At 49.5% G+C, this 16,473-nt stretch overlaps 1 protein-coding gene and 1 long non-coding RNA gene across 4 annotated transcripts in view; one reads left to right on the forward strand and one right to left on the reverse strand.

Annotated features, from left to right (window-relative positions):
• Positions 1 to 16,473, forward strand: part of LOC140395304 (uncharacterized) — a 242,452-nt gene that overhangs the window by 124,076 nt on the left and 101,903 nt on the right. The window lies entirely within an intron of this gene.
• The window catches only part of wdr55 (WD repeat domain 55), a 165,108-nt gene that overhangs the window by 9,530 nt on the left and 139,105 nt on the right, over positions 1 to 16,473 (reverse strand). For all 3 annotated transcript variants that reach the window (XM_072482905.1, XM_072482904.1, XM_072482902.1), the window contains 2 exons: positions 3,449 to 3,548; positions 2,544 to 2,713 (listed from right to left, as the gene is read on the reverse strand). In XM_072482905.1, the coding sequence (XP_072339006.1) occupies positions 2,544 to 2,713; positions 3,449 to 3,548 (270 nt within the window). The remainder of the gene's footprint in view (positions 1 to 2,543; positions 2,714 to 3,448; positions 3,549 to 16,473) is intronic.

Consider the following 16,473-nt stretch of genomic DNA (forward strand, 5'->3'; position numbering starts at 1 on the left):
TAACACGAGGGTTACCCTCATCCCTGTCCAAAAGTACCCCAAAAACATACGGAATTGTGGTCACTACTCCCAAAATGTTCCCCTACTGAAACCTCAACCACCTGTCCAGGCTCATTCCCCAATACCAGATCCAGTATTGCTCCTTCCCTAGTTGGACTATCTACATATTGCATCAAGGCTTCCTGGATACACCTTACAAACTCTGCCCCATCCAAGCCCTTAGCACTAAGTGAGTCCCAGTCAATACAGGGGAAGGTAAAATCCCCTACCACAACAACCCTGTTACTTTTGCACCTATCCAAAATCTCTCTACCTACCTGCTCCTCTATCTCTCGCTGGCAGTTGGGGGGCCTGTAATAAATCCCCAACATTTTTTTTAAAAAAATGAGTTGGGTACTCTAAATTTATTTTAACTTTTTAAAAATAAATTTAGAGTACCCAATTATTTTTTTCCAATTAAGGGGCGATGTAGTGTGGGCCAATCCATCTACCCTGCACATCTTTGGGTTGGGGGTGAAACCCATGCAGACACGGGGAGAATGTGCAAACTCCACACGGACAGTGACCCATGTCGGGATTCGAACCCGGGTCCTCAGCGCCGTGAGGCAGCAGTGCTAACCACTGAGCAACCGTGCCGCCCCATAAATCCTCAATATTGTGATTGTCCCGTTCCTGTTCCTGAGGTCTACCCAGTTTGCCTCATTGTATGAGCCCTCTGAGGTGTCCTCCCGTAATACGGCTATAATATTCTCCTTAACCAGTAATGCTACTGCTCACCCCTTTTACATCCCCCTCCATCTCTCCTGAAGTATCTATGTCCTCCAATGTTCAGCTGCCAATCCTGTCCTTCCTTTAACCACGTTTCTGTGAAAGCCACATCATAATTCCAAGTACTAACAAGTGCTTCAAGTTCATCTGCTTTACCCGCTGTACTTCTGGCGTTGAAACAAATACACTTCAAACCAATGCGTTTGAGCAGACAGGGTGATGTGGTTCTCTTATTTTGGTTCTCTATTTCCCCTTCAGTTATTACACCTTCTAAACTCCACCCCCCTTCCATACTAGTTTAATTCCTCCTGAGTGACTCCAGCAATTCTACCAGCCAGGATATTGGTGTCCCTCCAGTTTAGATGCAACCCGTCCTTCTTGCACAGGTCCTGTCATAATATACATCTATGTATATAATGGAGTGCAGACAGGTAGTGATTGACACACAGGATGACCAGTAAGCACACAAAACAGAGCAGCCAATCACCAGAGAGGCCACGACCACTATAAAGCCAGAGGACACCAGTTTTCCCGCTCTCTCGGGACCCAGCTTCTGAGACAGTCAGAGTTCGTGAGCTGGCCAGTGCAAACACCAAATCTGGTTAGGCTAGTATCAGGTCTCCAGTCAAGTCAGCATAGTGTCAACCCACAGTTGAACACGTATAATAGTTTAGATGTTAAATAAAATCGTGTTGCATCTTATCAAGTGTTGGAGGTCTGTCTCTCGCAACACTGCATTAAATGCAGTCCACATCAACCCACCCTATCCAACACATCAGGTCCCACTTGCCCCGGAAGAGATCCCAGTGGTCCAGAAATCCAGTGGTCCAGAAATTTGAAACCCTCCCTCCTATACCACCAGTTGAGCCACGTATTTAGCTGCACTATCCTCCTATTTCTAGCCTCATTGGTACATGGCACAGGGAGTAATCCTGACATGACAACCCTCGAGGTCCTGATTTTTAACTTATTGCCTAACTCCCTGAACTCCTTCTGCAGGACCTCATCACTCTTCCTGCCTGTGTCATTAGTACCTATGTGTACTACAATCTCTGGCTGTTCACCCTCCCCTTTCAGGATTTCCTGTGTTCGTTCTGAGACATCCTTGACCCTGGCAGCAGGGAGGCAACATACCATCCTGGAGTCTCCTTCACGTCCACAGAAGCGCCTATCTGTGCCCCTTACTATAGCGTCCCCTATAACTATCGCTCTCCTGCACTTTGCCCTCCCCTGCTGAGCAACTTTACAAAAAGTTGATAATCTTTTAACCTTTGACCCACAGTGGCCATCTGATCAGATGACCTACATTCCATCTGCTCCCAGCTCCTTCTGCAGTAAAAGCTGCTAAACATCAACTCCACTTCGAGCAACATGTACAATGTTAATAATCCTCATCGCAGGGATATGGACAATGGTTGCACTTTGCCCGGCTGTGGTACCTTTAGCCAAGAGCTGAAACCAGGTTCAATTAATCAGTTTATCTGTCCATCTTTAGACAGAGATGTTTATTTACTTAGCCAATAAAGTTTGAATTGAGGGCAACAAAGAAAATTGATGGAAGCAACAGCCAGGATGCTGTCCGAAATTCACCCCCTTGATGTCCATGTCCTCGATGGGTAGTATGCTGGGGTACAATGGGAGTGTGACACTACATGATACAGTGGGTAGTATAGCTGGTGTGATGTGACACCGCGCGATAAGGGTTAATGGTTCAGTGAGTATGTAACTGGTGATATGGTGTAGGAGGAGTTGCCGCTACAGACCATTGCTCTCACCTGATGACTCCATCCATAGACGCAGCGCACACAATGCTATCAGTGATGGGCACAACACAGTCAATGGATTCACCCGGCACCAAGAAGCGATCACTGGTGGCTCCAAACCCATCCCAGTTGAAGAGGTAGATCATTCCCTCGGTTGAACTGCAGACAACCTTACTGCCTCGCTAATAACAAACAGAAACAAAGTCAGCACCCACCAGCAAACCAGGATAGAGGAGGAGCCGGGGGCGGGAATGGGGAACGAGGAGTCTTCCCGAACTACTCACCAAAGTGAAATAAAGATTATTCAATCCATCAGGGTCCACCTGATTAACTTTACAATATCTGTCCAATCTCGAGAAGCCAGTCCACAGAATCAGTGGATTGGCAACTTCCAAGGTCAGGAATTCAAATCCCAAGTTGTGAAATGGAACTGAATAAACCTGTTGCTCTGTGGGCTGGTATCAGGAAATTGAACATGAAAAGCATGTGATCCAAACTCAATTAGTCACGGATGCCCTTCCTTCCCCTTTCTGGGTGACTCCAATCCCACAATCCCCATTGACTCCCGTATATCGGAGTTCAGAGTGTGAACCTGAACACACCGGCAAGATGGTCCTGAGCCCAGTCCCATTGTCCTGATCTCATTGGCCATTACTTGGAGAAGGAAGGGCGCTCTCTCCTCACTCACTCACTCTTGTCCCAATGCTGAGCTTCAGGCGGCAAGGGCAGAACTCTGGGGTATATTGTGTATCCATTGGGAGTTCAGAGGGTAAAGCCCTCAGGCCCAAACAGCAATAATCTGACTAATCGCCAACACTGTTCCCGATCACACCTGCTGGCAGCTCCATGACAAACAGGCTTAGGCCTCAGTTTGACGGTACTCAGTCTGCACACATTTCAATTCAGAAAGAACTTACCTTCATTACAGCCAGTGATGTGAGATCACCATCCTGAAACTCTGACTGCAGGTCAAAGCGACGCCTCTTAATATTAAAAACACACATCGTACCATCACCACTGCAGAAATAAAAGGAGAAATGTTAGGAATAGAGAGAGAGAAAGAGAAAGCGGATAGAGATAGAGGCAGAAAGGAGATAAGAGATAAGGACAAAGTGGAGATAAGGACAGAGAGACAGAGACAGAGAGGATAGAGATGGAGATAGAGAGAGGACAATCATAGAATCCCTATATACCAGGAGGAGGCCATTCAGCCCATCGAGTATGCGCCGACCCTTCAAAGAGCACACTACCTAGTCCCTATCCCTGCTCTAGCCCCATATCCCCACCAAAACTTTGGTTGCTAAGGGGCAATTTAGCATGCCCAATCCACCTAATCTTTGGACTGTGGGAGGAAACCGGAGCACCCGGAGGAAACCCAGCAGACACAGGGATAAAGTGGAAACTCCACACGGACAGTCACCCGAGGTCCCTGGTGCTATGAGGCAGCAGTATTAACCACTATGCTACCGTGCCGCCCCAAGATACGGACAGAGAGAGGAGAAATAGAGACGACGAGAGAAGGGAGAGAGATAGAGATAGGGACAGAGAGAGAGGAGAGATAGAGACGGACAGAGAGGAGAGATAGTGACGGACAGAGAGAGAGGATAGATAGAGACGGACAGAGAGCGAGAGAGGAGATAGAGAGAGCAGAGTTAAAGACAGGGACAGAAAGAGAGTAGAGATAGAGTCAGAGAGAGGAGATATAGTAGAGATAGAGAGAGGAGATGGAGTGAAGAGATAGAGACAATAGAGATGAGATAGAGAGAGGAGATAGAGACAGAGAGCGGGGAACATAAGAACTAGGAGCAGAGGTAGGCCATCTGGCCCCTCGAGCCTGCTCCACCATTCAATGAGATCATGGCTGATCTTTTGTGGACTCAGCTCCACTTTCCGGCCTGAACACCATAACCCTTAATCCCTTTATTCTTCAAAAAACTATCTATCTTTATCTTAAAAACATTTAATGAAGGAGCCTCTACTGCTTCACTGGGCAAGGAATTCCATAGATTCACAACCCTTTGGGTAAAGAAGTTCCTCCTAAACTCAGTCCTAAATCTACTTCCCCTTATTTTGAGGCTATGCCCCCTAGTTCTGCTTTCACCCGCCAGTGGAAACAACCTGCCCGCATCTATCCTATCTATTCCCTTCATAACCTTATATGTTTCTATAAGATCCCCCCTCATCCTTCTAAATTCCAACGAGTACAGTCCCAGTCTACTCAACCTCTCCTCGTAATCCAACCCCTTCAGCTCTGGGATTAACCTAGTGAATCTCCTCTGCACACCCTCCAGTGCCAGTACGTCCTTTCTCAAGTAAGGAGACCAAAACTGAACACAATACTCCAGGTGTGGCCTCACTAACACCTTATACAATTGCAGCATAACCTCCCTAGTCTTAAACTCCATCCCTCTAGCAATGAAGGACAAAATTCCATTTGCCTTCTTAATCACCTGTTGCACCTGTAAACCAACTTTTTGCGACTCATGCACTAGCACACCCAGATCTCTCTGCACAGCAGCATGTTTTAATATTTTATCATTTAAAGAATAATCCCTTTTGCTGTTATTCCTACCAAAATGGATAACCTCACATTTGTCAACATTGTATTCCATCTGCCAGACCCTAGCCCATTCACTTAGCCTATCCAAATCCCTCTGCAGTATCCTCTGCACTTTTTGCTTTACCACTTATCTTAGTGTCGTCTGCAAACTTGGACACATTGTCCTTGGTCCCCAACTCTAAATCACCTATGTAAATTGTGAACAGTTGTGGGCACAACACTGATCCCTGAGGGACACCACTAGCTACTGATTGCCAACCAGAGAAACACCCATTAAGCCCCACTCTTTGCTTTCTATTAATTAACCAATCCTCTATCCATGCTACTACTTTCCCCTTAATGCCATGCATCTTTATTTTATGCAACAACCTTTTGTGTGGCACCTTGTCAAAGGCTTTCTGGAAATCCAGATATACCACATCCATTGGCTCCCCATTATCTACCGCACTGTTAATGTCCTCAAAAAATTCCTCTAAATTAGTTAGGCACGACCTGCCCTTTATGAACCCATGCTGCGTCTGCCCAATGGAACAATTTCCATCCAGATGCCTCGCTATTTCTTCCTTGATGATAGATTCCAGCATCTTCCCTACTACCGAAGGTAAGCTTACTGGCCTATAATTACCCGCTTTCTGCCTACCTCCTTTTTTAAATAGTGGTGTCACGTTTGCTAATTTCCAATCCGCCGGGACCACCCCAGAGTCTAGTGAAATTTGGTAAATTATCACTAGTGCATTTGCAATTTCCCTAGCCATCACTTTTAGCACTCTGGGATGCATTCCATCAGGTCCAGGAGACTTGTCTACCTTTAGCCCCATTAGCTTGCCCATCACTACCTCCTTGGTGATAACAATCCTCTCAAGGTCCTCACCTGTCATAGCCTCATTTCCATCAGTCACTGGCATGTTATTTGTGTCTTCCACTGTGAAGACCGACCCAAAAAACCTGTTCAGTTCCTCAGCCATTTCCTCATCTCCCATTATTAAATCTCCCTTCTCATCCTCTAAAGGACCAATATTTACCTTAGCCACTCTTTTTTGTTTTATGTATTTGTAGAAACTTTTACTATCTGTTTTTATATTCTGAGCAAGTTTACTCTCATAATCTATCTTACTCTTCTTTATAGCTTTTTTAGTAGCTTTCTGTTGCCCCCTAAAGATTTCCCAGTCCTCTAGTCTCCCACTGATCTTTGCTACTTTGTATGTTTTTTCCTTCAATTTGATACTCTCCCTTATTTCCTTCGATATCCACGGTCGATTTTCCCTCTTTTTACCATCCTTCCTTTTTGTTGGAATAAAACTTTGCTGAGCACTGTGAAAAATCACTTGGAAGGTTCTCCACTGTTCCTCAACTGTTTCACTATAAAGTCTTTGCTCCCAGTCTACCTTAGCTAGTTCTTCTCTCATCCCATTGTAATCTCCTTTGTTTAAGCACAAAACACTAGTGCTTGATTTTACCTTCTCACCCTCCATCTGTATTTTAAATTCCACCATATTGTGGTCGCTCCTTCCGAGAGAATCCCTAACTATGAGATCCTGAATCAATCCTGTCTCATTACACAGGACCAGATCTAGGGCCGCTTGTTCCCTCGTAGGTTCCATTGCATACTGTTCTAGGAAACTATCGCGGATACATTCTATAAACTCCTCCTCAAGCTGCCTTGACCGACCTGGTTAAACCAATCAACATGTAGATTAAAATCCCCCATAACTGCTGTACCATTTCTACCTGCATCAGTTATTTCTTTGTTTATTGCCTGCCCCACCATAATGTTACTATTTGGTGGCCTATAGATTACTCCGATCAGTGACTTTTTCACCTCACTATTCCTGATTTCCACCCAAATGGATTCAACCTCATCCTCCATAGCACCGATGTCATCCCTTACTGTTGCCTGGATGTCATCCTTAAATAACAGAGCTACACCACCTCCCTTACCATCCACTCTGTCCTTCCGAAAAGTTTGATCCCCTCGGATATTTAACTCCCAGTCGTGACCATCCTTTAACCATGTTTCAGTAATGGCCATTAAATCATAGTCATTCACGATGATTTGCGCCATCAACTCATTTACCTTATTCCGAATACTACGAGCATTCAGGTAAAGTACACTTATGTTGGCTTTTTTTTTACCTCTGTTCTGAATCTTAACACCTCAATCAGTAACCTCTCCTAAGTTATATTTCCTCTTAACCTTTCTCCTAATTTCCCTTGTCGTTGAACCCATATCTTCATGTAACAACCTGCCGCGTCGCTTACCATTAATGTTTTCACTTCCCGTTTTATTTCTTTTAGTAGTCCTGGTCCTATTCACTGAGCTCCCCTCAGTCACTGTACCTTGTACTGTCGCCCTTTTTGATTTTTGACTATGGCTTCTCTGCCTTACACTTTCCCCCTTACTGCCTTTTATTTCTGTCCCTGTTTTACTACCTTCCAACTTCCTGCATCGGTTCCCATCCCCCTGCCACATTAGTTTAAACTCTCCCCAACAGCTCTAGCAAACACCCCCCCTAGGACATCGGTTCCAGTCCTGCCCAGGTGCAGACCGTCCGGTTTGTACTGGTCCCACCTCCCCCAGAACCGGTTCCAATGTCCCGGGAATTTGAATCCCTCGCTCTTGCACCATCTCTCGAGCCACGCATTCAGCCTCTCTATCCTGACATTCCTACTCTGACTAGCTCGTGGCACTGGTAGCAATCCTGAGATTACTACCTTTGAGGTCATACTTTTTAGTTTAACTCCTAGCTCCCTAAATTCAGCTTGTAGGACCTCGTCCCGTTTTTTACCTATATCGTTGGTGCCTATGTGCACCACGACAGCTGGCTGTTCACCTTCCCTCCCCCCCCCCCCCCACCAGAATGTCCTGCACCTGCTCCGAGACATCCTTGACCCTTGCACCAGGGAGGCAACATACCATCCTGCAGTCTCGATTGCCTCCGCAGAACCGCCTGTCTATTCCCCTTACAATTGAGTCCCCTATCACTAGAGCCCTGCCATTCTTCTTCCTGCCCAGCTGCCCAGCAGAGCCAGCCACGGTGCCATGAACCTGGCTGCTGCTGTCTTCCCCTGGTGAGCCATCTCCCTCAACAGTATCCAAAGCGGTATATCTGTTTTGCAGGGAGTTGACCGCAGAGGACACCTGCACTGCCTTCCTACTCTTGCTCTGTCTTTTGGTCACCCATTTTCTATCTCCCTCAGTACTTTTCACCTGCGGCGTGACCAACTCGCTAAACGTGCTATCCACGACGTCCTCAGCATCGCGGATGCTCCAAAGTGAGTCCATCCGCAGCTCCAGAGCCGTCATGAGGTCGTAACAGGAGCTGCAACTGGACACACTTTTGCACATGAAGGAGCCAGGGACAGTGGGCGTGTCCCTGAGCTCTCACATCGCACACGAGGAGCATGACACGGGTCGGAGATATCCTGCCATGTCTTAAACCTTTGGTTAACGTCAACAACTACAATTTCAACAACAAAAAAATATATACCAATGAAAAGAAACAGAAAAACATAGACACTACTTACCAGGGATAAAAAGCACTTTCTCCCCACCCAGCTTCGAATTCCCACCTAGATTCAAATTCCCAAACTCAGTCTTAGCTGTGTCTCAGTCCTGGCTCTGTCTTCTCTGGCTCACTGGGAGAACTCACTGGGAGTGAGTTTACAAGTTGCTCTTTTTAAACTGTCCTGAATTGACTCCCCTCCCCCGCCTGCTTTTAGATCAAGGTAGATTTAAGTGACCTACACTTAACTGCCAACCAGTTATGAGAGTGGGTGGGGCAGACCTTGCTAACCCACACTGCACAATACTAGCTTAATCTAAATTAATTTAAACTCCGGAAATTTAAAAGGAGCTGCCTTACTAATTTAATTCAATTCACACCTAGATTCAAATTCCCAAACTCACTCTTAGCTGTGTCTCACTCCTGGCTCTGTCTTCTCTGGCTCACTGGTAGATAGAGACGGAGAGAGGAGAGATAGGGACGGAGAGAGAGGAGATAGAGACAGAGTGAGGAGATAGAGACAGAGAACGAGGAGATAGAGACGGAGAGCAAGGAGATAGAGACAGAGAGAGAGGAGATAGAGACACAGAGAGAGGAGATAGAGACACAGAGAGAGGAGAGTTAGAGACAGATAGGAGAGATAGGGACAGAGAGAGGAGAGATAGGGTCAGTGAGTGGAGAGAAAGGGACAGAGAGGAGAGATAGGGACAGAGAGAGGAGAGATAGGGACAGAGAGAGGAGAGATAGCGACAGAGAGAGGAGAGATAGCGACAGAGAGAGGAGAGATAGCGACAGAGAGAGGAGAGATAGCGACAGAGAGAGGAGAGATAGCGACAGAGAGAGGAGACAAAGGGACAGAGAGAGGAGAGATAGGGAAAGAGAGAGGGGAGAGAGGGACAGAGAGGAGAGATAGGGACAGAGAGGAGAGGTAGAGACAGAGAGAGGAGAGATAGAGACAGAGAGAGGAGAGATAGAGACAGAGAGAGGAGATATAGGGAAAGAGAGAGGGGAGATAGGGACAGAGAGAGGGGAGATAGGGAGAGAGAGGTGAGATAGGGACAGAGAGGAGAGATAGGGACAGAGAGAGGAGAGATAGGGACAGAGAGAGGAGAGATAGGGACAGAGAGAGGAGAGTTTGGGAGAGAGAGAACGGAGTGAGGGACAGAGAGGGGAGATAGGGACAGAGAGGAGAGATAGGGACAGAGAGAGGAGAGATAGGGACAGAGAGAGGAGAGATAGGGGCAAAGAGAGTAGAGATAGGGACAGAGGGGAGAGATGGGGACAGAGAAAGGATAGGGCCAGAGAGAGGAGAGATAGGGACAGAGAGGGGAGAGATAGGGAGCGAGAGAGGAGAGTTAGGGACAGAGAGACGAGAAATTGGGAGTGAGAGAGGAGAGATAGGGACAGGGAGGAGAGATAGATACAGAGAGGAGTGATAGGAACAGAGAGAGGAGAGATAGGGACAGAGAGAGGAGAGATAGGGACAGACAGAGGAGCGATAGGGACAGAGAGAGGAGAGATAGAGACAGAGAGAAGTGATAGGAACAGAGAGGAGAGATGGGGACAGAGAGAGGAGAGATAGGGACAGAGAGAGGAGAGATAGGGACAGGGAGAGGAGAGATAGGGACAGAGCGAGGAGAGATAGGGACAGAGCGAGGAGAGATAGGAACAGAGCGAGGAGAGATGGGGACAGAGAGAGGAGAGATAGGGACAGAGAGTGGAGAGATAGGGACAGACAGAGGAGCGATAGGGACAGACAGAGGAGAGATAGAGACAGAGAGAAGTGATAGGAACAGAGAGGAGAGATGGGGACAGAGAGAGGAGAGATAGGGACAGAGAGTGGAGAGATAGGGACAGAGAGGAGAGATAGGGACAGAGAGGAGAGATAGGGACTGAGAGGAGAGATAGGGACAGAGAGGAGAGATAGGGCCAGAGTTTGGGAGAGAGAGAACGGAGTGAGGGACAGAGAGGGGAGATAGGGACAGAGAGGAGAGATAGGGACAGAGAGAGGAGAGATAGGGACAGAGAGAGGAGAGATAGGGGCAAAGAGAGTAGAGATAGGGACAGAGGGGAGAGATGGGGACAGAGAAAGGATAGGGCCAGAGAGAGGAGAGATAGGGACAGAGAGGGGAGAGATAGGGAGCGAGAGAGGAGAGTTAGGGACAGAGAGACGAGAAATTGGGAGTGAGAGAGGAGAGATAGGGACAGGGAGGAGAGATAGATACAGAGAGGAGTGATAGGAACAGAGAGAGGAGAGATAGGGACAGAGAGAGGAGAGATAGGGACAGACAGAGGAGCGATAGGGACAGAGAGAGGAGAGATAGAGACAGAGAGAAGTGATAGGAACAGAGAGGAGAGATGGGGACAGAGAGAGGAGAGATAGGGACAGAGAGAGGAGAGATAGGGACAGGGAGAGGAGAGATAGGGACAGAGCGAGGAGAGATAGGGACAGAGCGAGGAGAGATAGGAACAGAGCGAGGAGAGATGGGGACAGAGAGAGGAGAGATAGGGACAGAGAGTGGAGAGATAGGGACAGACAGAGGAGCGATAGGGACAGACAGAGGAGAGATAGAGACAGAGAGAAGTGATAGGAACAGAGAGGAGAGATGGGGACAGAGAGAGGAGAGATAGGGACAGGGAGAGGGGAGATAGGGACAGAGAGGAGAGATAGGGACAGAGAGGAGAGATAGGGACTGAGAGGAGAGATAGGGACAGAGAGGAGAGATAGGGCCAGAGAGTGGAGAGATAGGGCCAGAGAGTGGAGAGATAGGGCCAGAGAGAGGAGAGTTAGGGACAGAGAGACGAGAGATTGGGAGCTAGAGAGGAGAGATAGGGACAGGGAGGAGAGATAGATACAGAGAGGAGTGATAGGAACAGAGAGGAGAGATAGGGAGAGAGAGAACAGAGTGAGGGACAGAGAGGGGAGATAGGGACAGAGAGGAGAGATAGGGAAAGAGAGAGGAGAGATAGGGACAGAGAGAGGAGAGATAGGGACAGAGAGACGGGGAATAGGGACAGAGAGAGGAGAGATAGGGAGAGAGAGAGGAGAGATAGGGACAAAGAGAGGAGAGATAGGGACAGAGAGAGGAGAGATAGGGACAGAGAGAGGAGGGATAGGGACAGAGAGAGGAGAGATAGGGACAGGGAGAGGAGAGATAGGGACAGAGAGAGGAGAGACAGGGACAGAGAGAGGAGAGACAGGGACAGAGAGAGGAGAGACAGGGACAGAGAGAGGAGAGATAGGGACTGAGAGAGGAGAGATAGGGACAGAGAGAGGAGAGATAGGGACAGAGAGAGGAGAGATAGGGACAGAGAGAGGAGAGATAGGGTCAGAGAGAGGAGAGATAGGGACAGAGAGAGGAGAGATAGGGACAGAGAGAGGAGAGATAGGGACAGAGAGGAGAGATAGGGACAGGGAGAGGAGAGATAGGGACAGGGAGAGGAGAGATAGGGACAGGGAGAGGAGAGATAGGGACACAGAGGAGAGATAGGGACAGAGAGAGGAGAGATAGGGACAGAGAGGAGAGATAGGGCCAGAGAGTGGAGAGATAGGGCCAGAGAGAGGAGAGTTAGGGACAGAGAGACGAGAGATTGGGAGCGAGAGAGGAGAGATAGGGACAGGGAGGAGAGATAGATACAGAGAGGAGTGATAGGAACAGAGAGGAGAGATAGGGAGAGAGAGAACAGAGTGAGGGACAGAGAGGGGAGATAGGGACAGAGAGGAGAGATAGGGAAAGAGAGAGGAGAGATAGGGACAGAGAGAGGAGAGATAGGGACAGAGAGACGGGGAATAGGGACAGAGAGAGGAGAGATAGGGAGAGAGAGAGGAGAGATAGGGACAAAGAGAGGAGAGATAGGGACAGAGAGAGGAGAGATAGGGACAGAGAGAGGAGGGATAGGGACAGGGAGAGGAGAGATAGGGACAGGGAGAGGAGAGATAGGGACAGGGAGAGGAGAGACAGGGACAGAGAGAGGAGAGACAGGGACAGAGAGAGGAGAGACAGGGACAGAGAGAGGAGAGATAGGGACTGAGAGAGGAGAGATAGGGACAGAGAGAGGAGAGATAGGGACAGAGAGAGGAGAGATAGGGACAGAGAGAGGAGAGATAGGGACAGAGAGAGGAGAGATAGGGACAGAGAGAGGAGAGATAGGGACAGAGAGAGGAGAGATAGGGACAGAGAGGAGAGATAGGGACAGGGAGAGGAGAGATAGGGACAGGGAGAGGAGAGATAGGGACAGGGAGAGGAGAGATAGGGACACAGAGGAGAGATAGGGACAGAGAGAGGAGAGATAGGGACAGAGAGAGGAGAGATAGGGAGCGAGAGAGGAGAGATAGGGAGCGAGAGAGGAGAGATAGGGAGCGAGACAGGAGAGATAGGGAGCGAGAGAGGAGCGGTAGGGACAGGGAAAGGAGAGATGGGACAGAGAGAGGGGAGATAGGGACAGAGAGAGGAGAGATAGGGAGAGAGAGAGGAGAGATAGGGACAGGGAGAGGAGAGATAGGGATAGAGAGAGGAGAGATAGGGACAGAGAGAGGAGAGATAGGGACAGAGAGAGGAGAGATAGGGACAGGGAGAGGAGAGATAGGGACAGGGAGAGGAGAGATAGGGACAGGGAGAGGAGAGATAGGGACAGGGAGAGGAGAGATAGGGACAGGGAGAGGAGAGATAGGGACAGGGAGAGGAGAGATAGGGACAGGGAGAGGTGAGATAGGGACAGAGAGAGGACAGATAGGGACAGAGAGGAGAGATAGGGACAGGGAGAGGAGAGATAGGGACAGGTAGAGGAGAGATAGGGACACAGAGGAGAGATAGGGACAGAGAGAGGAGAGATAGGGATAGAGAGAGGAGAGATAGGGACAGAGAGAGGAAAGATAGGGAGCGAGAGAGGAGAGATAGGGAGCGAGAGAGGAGAGATAGGGAGCGAGAGAGGAGATAGGGACAGAGAGAGGAGCGGTAGGGACAGGGAAAGGAGAGATGGGACAGAGAGAGGGGAGATATGGACAGAGAGAGGAGAGATAGGGACAGAGAGAGGAGAGATAGGGACAGAGAGAGGAGAGATAAGGACAGAGAGAGGAGAGATAGGGACAGAGAGAGGAGAGATAGGGACAGAGAGAGGAGAGATAGGGACAGAGAGAGGAGAGATAGGGACAGAGAGAGGAGAGATAGGGACAGAGAGAGGAGAGATAGGGACAGAGAGAGGAGAGATCGGGACAGAGAGGAGTGATAGGGACAAAGAGGAGAGACAGGGAAAGAGAGGAGAGATAGGCATAGAGCCAGAGAAGAGAGAATAGGGACAGAGCGAGAGGAGAGGAGATAGGGACGGAGCGAGAGGTGAGGAGATAGGGACAGAGAGAGGAGAGCGAGGAGAGATAGGGACAGGGAGGAGAGATAGGGACAGAGAGAGGAGAGATAGGGACAGAGAGAGGAGAGTGAGGAGAGATATGGACAGAGAGAGGAGAGATAGGGACAGAGAGAGGAGAGTGAGGAGAGATATGGACAGAGAGAGGAGAGACAGGGAAAGAGAGAGGAGAGACAGGGAAAGAGAGAAGAGAGATAGGGACAGACAGAGGAGAGATAGGGACAGGGAGAGGAGAGATAGGGACAGGGAGAGGAGAGATAGGGACAGAGAGAGGAGAGATAGGGACTGAGAGAGGGGAGATAGGGACAGAGAGAGGAGAGATAGGGACAGAGAGAGGAGAGATAGGGACAGGGAGAGGAGAGATAGGGACAGGGAGAGGAGAGATAGGGACAGGGAGAGGAGAGATAGGGACAGGGAGAGGAGAGATAGGGACAGGGAGAGGAGAGATAGGGACAGGGAGAGGAGAGATAGGGACAGGGAGAGGAGAGATAGGGACAGGGAGAGGTGAGATAGGGACAGAGAGAGGACAGATAGGGACAGAGAGGAGAGATAGGGACAGGGAGAGGAGAGATAGGGACAGGGAGAGGAGAGATAGGGACACAGAGGAGAGATAGGGACAGAGAGAGGAGAGATAGGGATAGAGAGAGGAGAGATAGGGACAGAGAGAGGAGAGATAGGGAGCGAGAGAGGAGAGATAGGGAGCGAGAGAGGAGAGATAGGGAGCGAGAGAGGAGATAGGGACAGAGAGAGGAGCGGTAGGGACAGGGAAAGGAGAGATGGGACAGAGAGAGGGGAGATAGGGACAGAGAGAGGAGAGATAGGGACAGAGAGAGGAGAGATAGGGACAGAGAGAGGAGAGATAGGGACAGAGAGAGGAGAGATCGGGACAGAGAGAGGAGAGATCGGGACAGAGAGAGGAGAGATCGGGACAGAGAGAGGAGAGATCGGGACAGAGAGGAGTGATAGGGACAAAGAGGAGAGACAGGGAAAGAGAGGAGAGATAGGCATAGAGCCAGAGAAGAGAGAATAGGGACAGAGCGAGAGGAGAGGAGATAGGGACAGAGCGAGAGGTGAGGAGATAGGGACAGACAGAGGAGAGATAGGGACAGACAGAGAAGAGCGAGGAGAGATAGGGACAGGGAGGAGAGATAGGGACAGAGAGAGGAGAGATAGGGACAGAGAGGAGTGTGAGGAGAGATATGGACAGAGAGAGGAGAGATGGGGACAGAGAGAGGAGAGACAGGGAAAGAGAGGGGAGAGATAGGGACAGAGAGAGGAGAGATAGGGGGCACGGAGAGGAGAGATAGGGGGCACGGAGAGGAGAGATAGGGTCAGAGAGAGGAGAGATAGGGACAGGGAGGAGAGATAGGGACAGGGAGGAGAGATAGGGACAGAGAGAGGAGAGATAGGGACAGAGAGAGGAGAGTGAGGAGAGATATGGACAGAGAGAGGAGAGATAGGGACAGAGAGAGGAGAGTGAGGAGAGATATGGACAGAGAGAGGAGAGATAGGGACAGAGAGAGGAGAGACAGGGAAAGAGAGAAGAGAGATAGGGACAGAGAGAGGAGAGATAGGGACAGGGAGAGGAGAGATAGGGACAGGGAGAGGAGAGATAGGGACAGAGAGAGGAGAGATAGGGACTGAGAGAGGGGAGATAGGGACAGAGAGAGGACAGATAGGGACAGAGGAGAGATAGGGACAGAGAGAGGAGAGATAGGGACAGAGAGAGGATAGATAGGGACAGAGAGAGGAGAGATAGGGACAGAGAGAGGAGATATAGGGACAGGGAGGAGAGATAGAGACAGAGAGGAGAGATAGGGACAGAGAGGAGAGATAGGGACAGAGAGAGGAGAGATAGGGACAGAGAGAGGAGAGATAGGGACAGAGAGAGGAGAGATAGGGACAGAGAGAGGGGAGATAGAGACAGAGAGGAGAGATAGGGACAGAGTGTGGAGAGATAGGGACAGAGAGGAGAGATAGGGACAGAGAGGAGAGATAGGGACAGGGAGAGGGGAGATAGGGAAAGAGAGAGGAGAGATAGGGACAGATAGGAGAGAAAGGGACAGAGAGAGGGGGAATAGGGACAGAGAGAGGAGAGATAGGGACAGAGAGGAGAGATAGGGACAGAGAGAAGGGAATAGGGACAGAGAGAGGAGAGATAGGGAGCGTGAGGGGAGAGATAGGGACAGGGAGGAGAGATAGGGACAGGGAGGAGAGATAGGGACAGGGAGGAGAGATAGGGACAGGGAGGAGAGATAGGGACAGGGAGGAGAGATAGGGACAGGGAGGAGAGATAGAGACAGAGATGAGAGATAGGGAGAGAGAGAGGAGAGATAGGGACAGAGAGAGGAGAGATAGGGACAGAGAGAGGAGAGATAGGGACAGGGAGAGGAGAGATAGGGACAGGGAGAGGAGAGATAGGGAAAGGGAGAGGAGAGATAGGGACAGGGAGAGGTGAGATAGGGACAGAGAGAGGAGAGATAGGGACAGAGAGAGGAGAGATAGGGACAGAGAGAGG

This window comes from Scyliorhinus torazame, chromosome 18 (genome assembly GCF_047496885.1).
Source record: "Scyliorhinus torazame isolate Kashiwa2021f chromosome 18, sScyTor2.1, whole genome shotgun sequence".
Taxonomy (NCBI): Eukaryota; Metazoa; Chordata; class Chondrichthyes; order Carcharhiniformes; family Scyliorhinidae; genus Scyliorhinus; species Scyliorhinus torazame.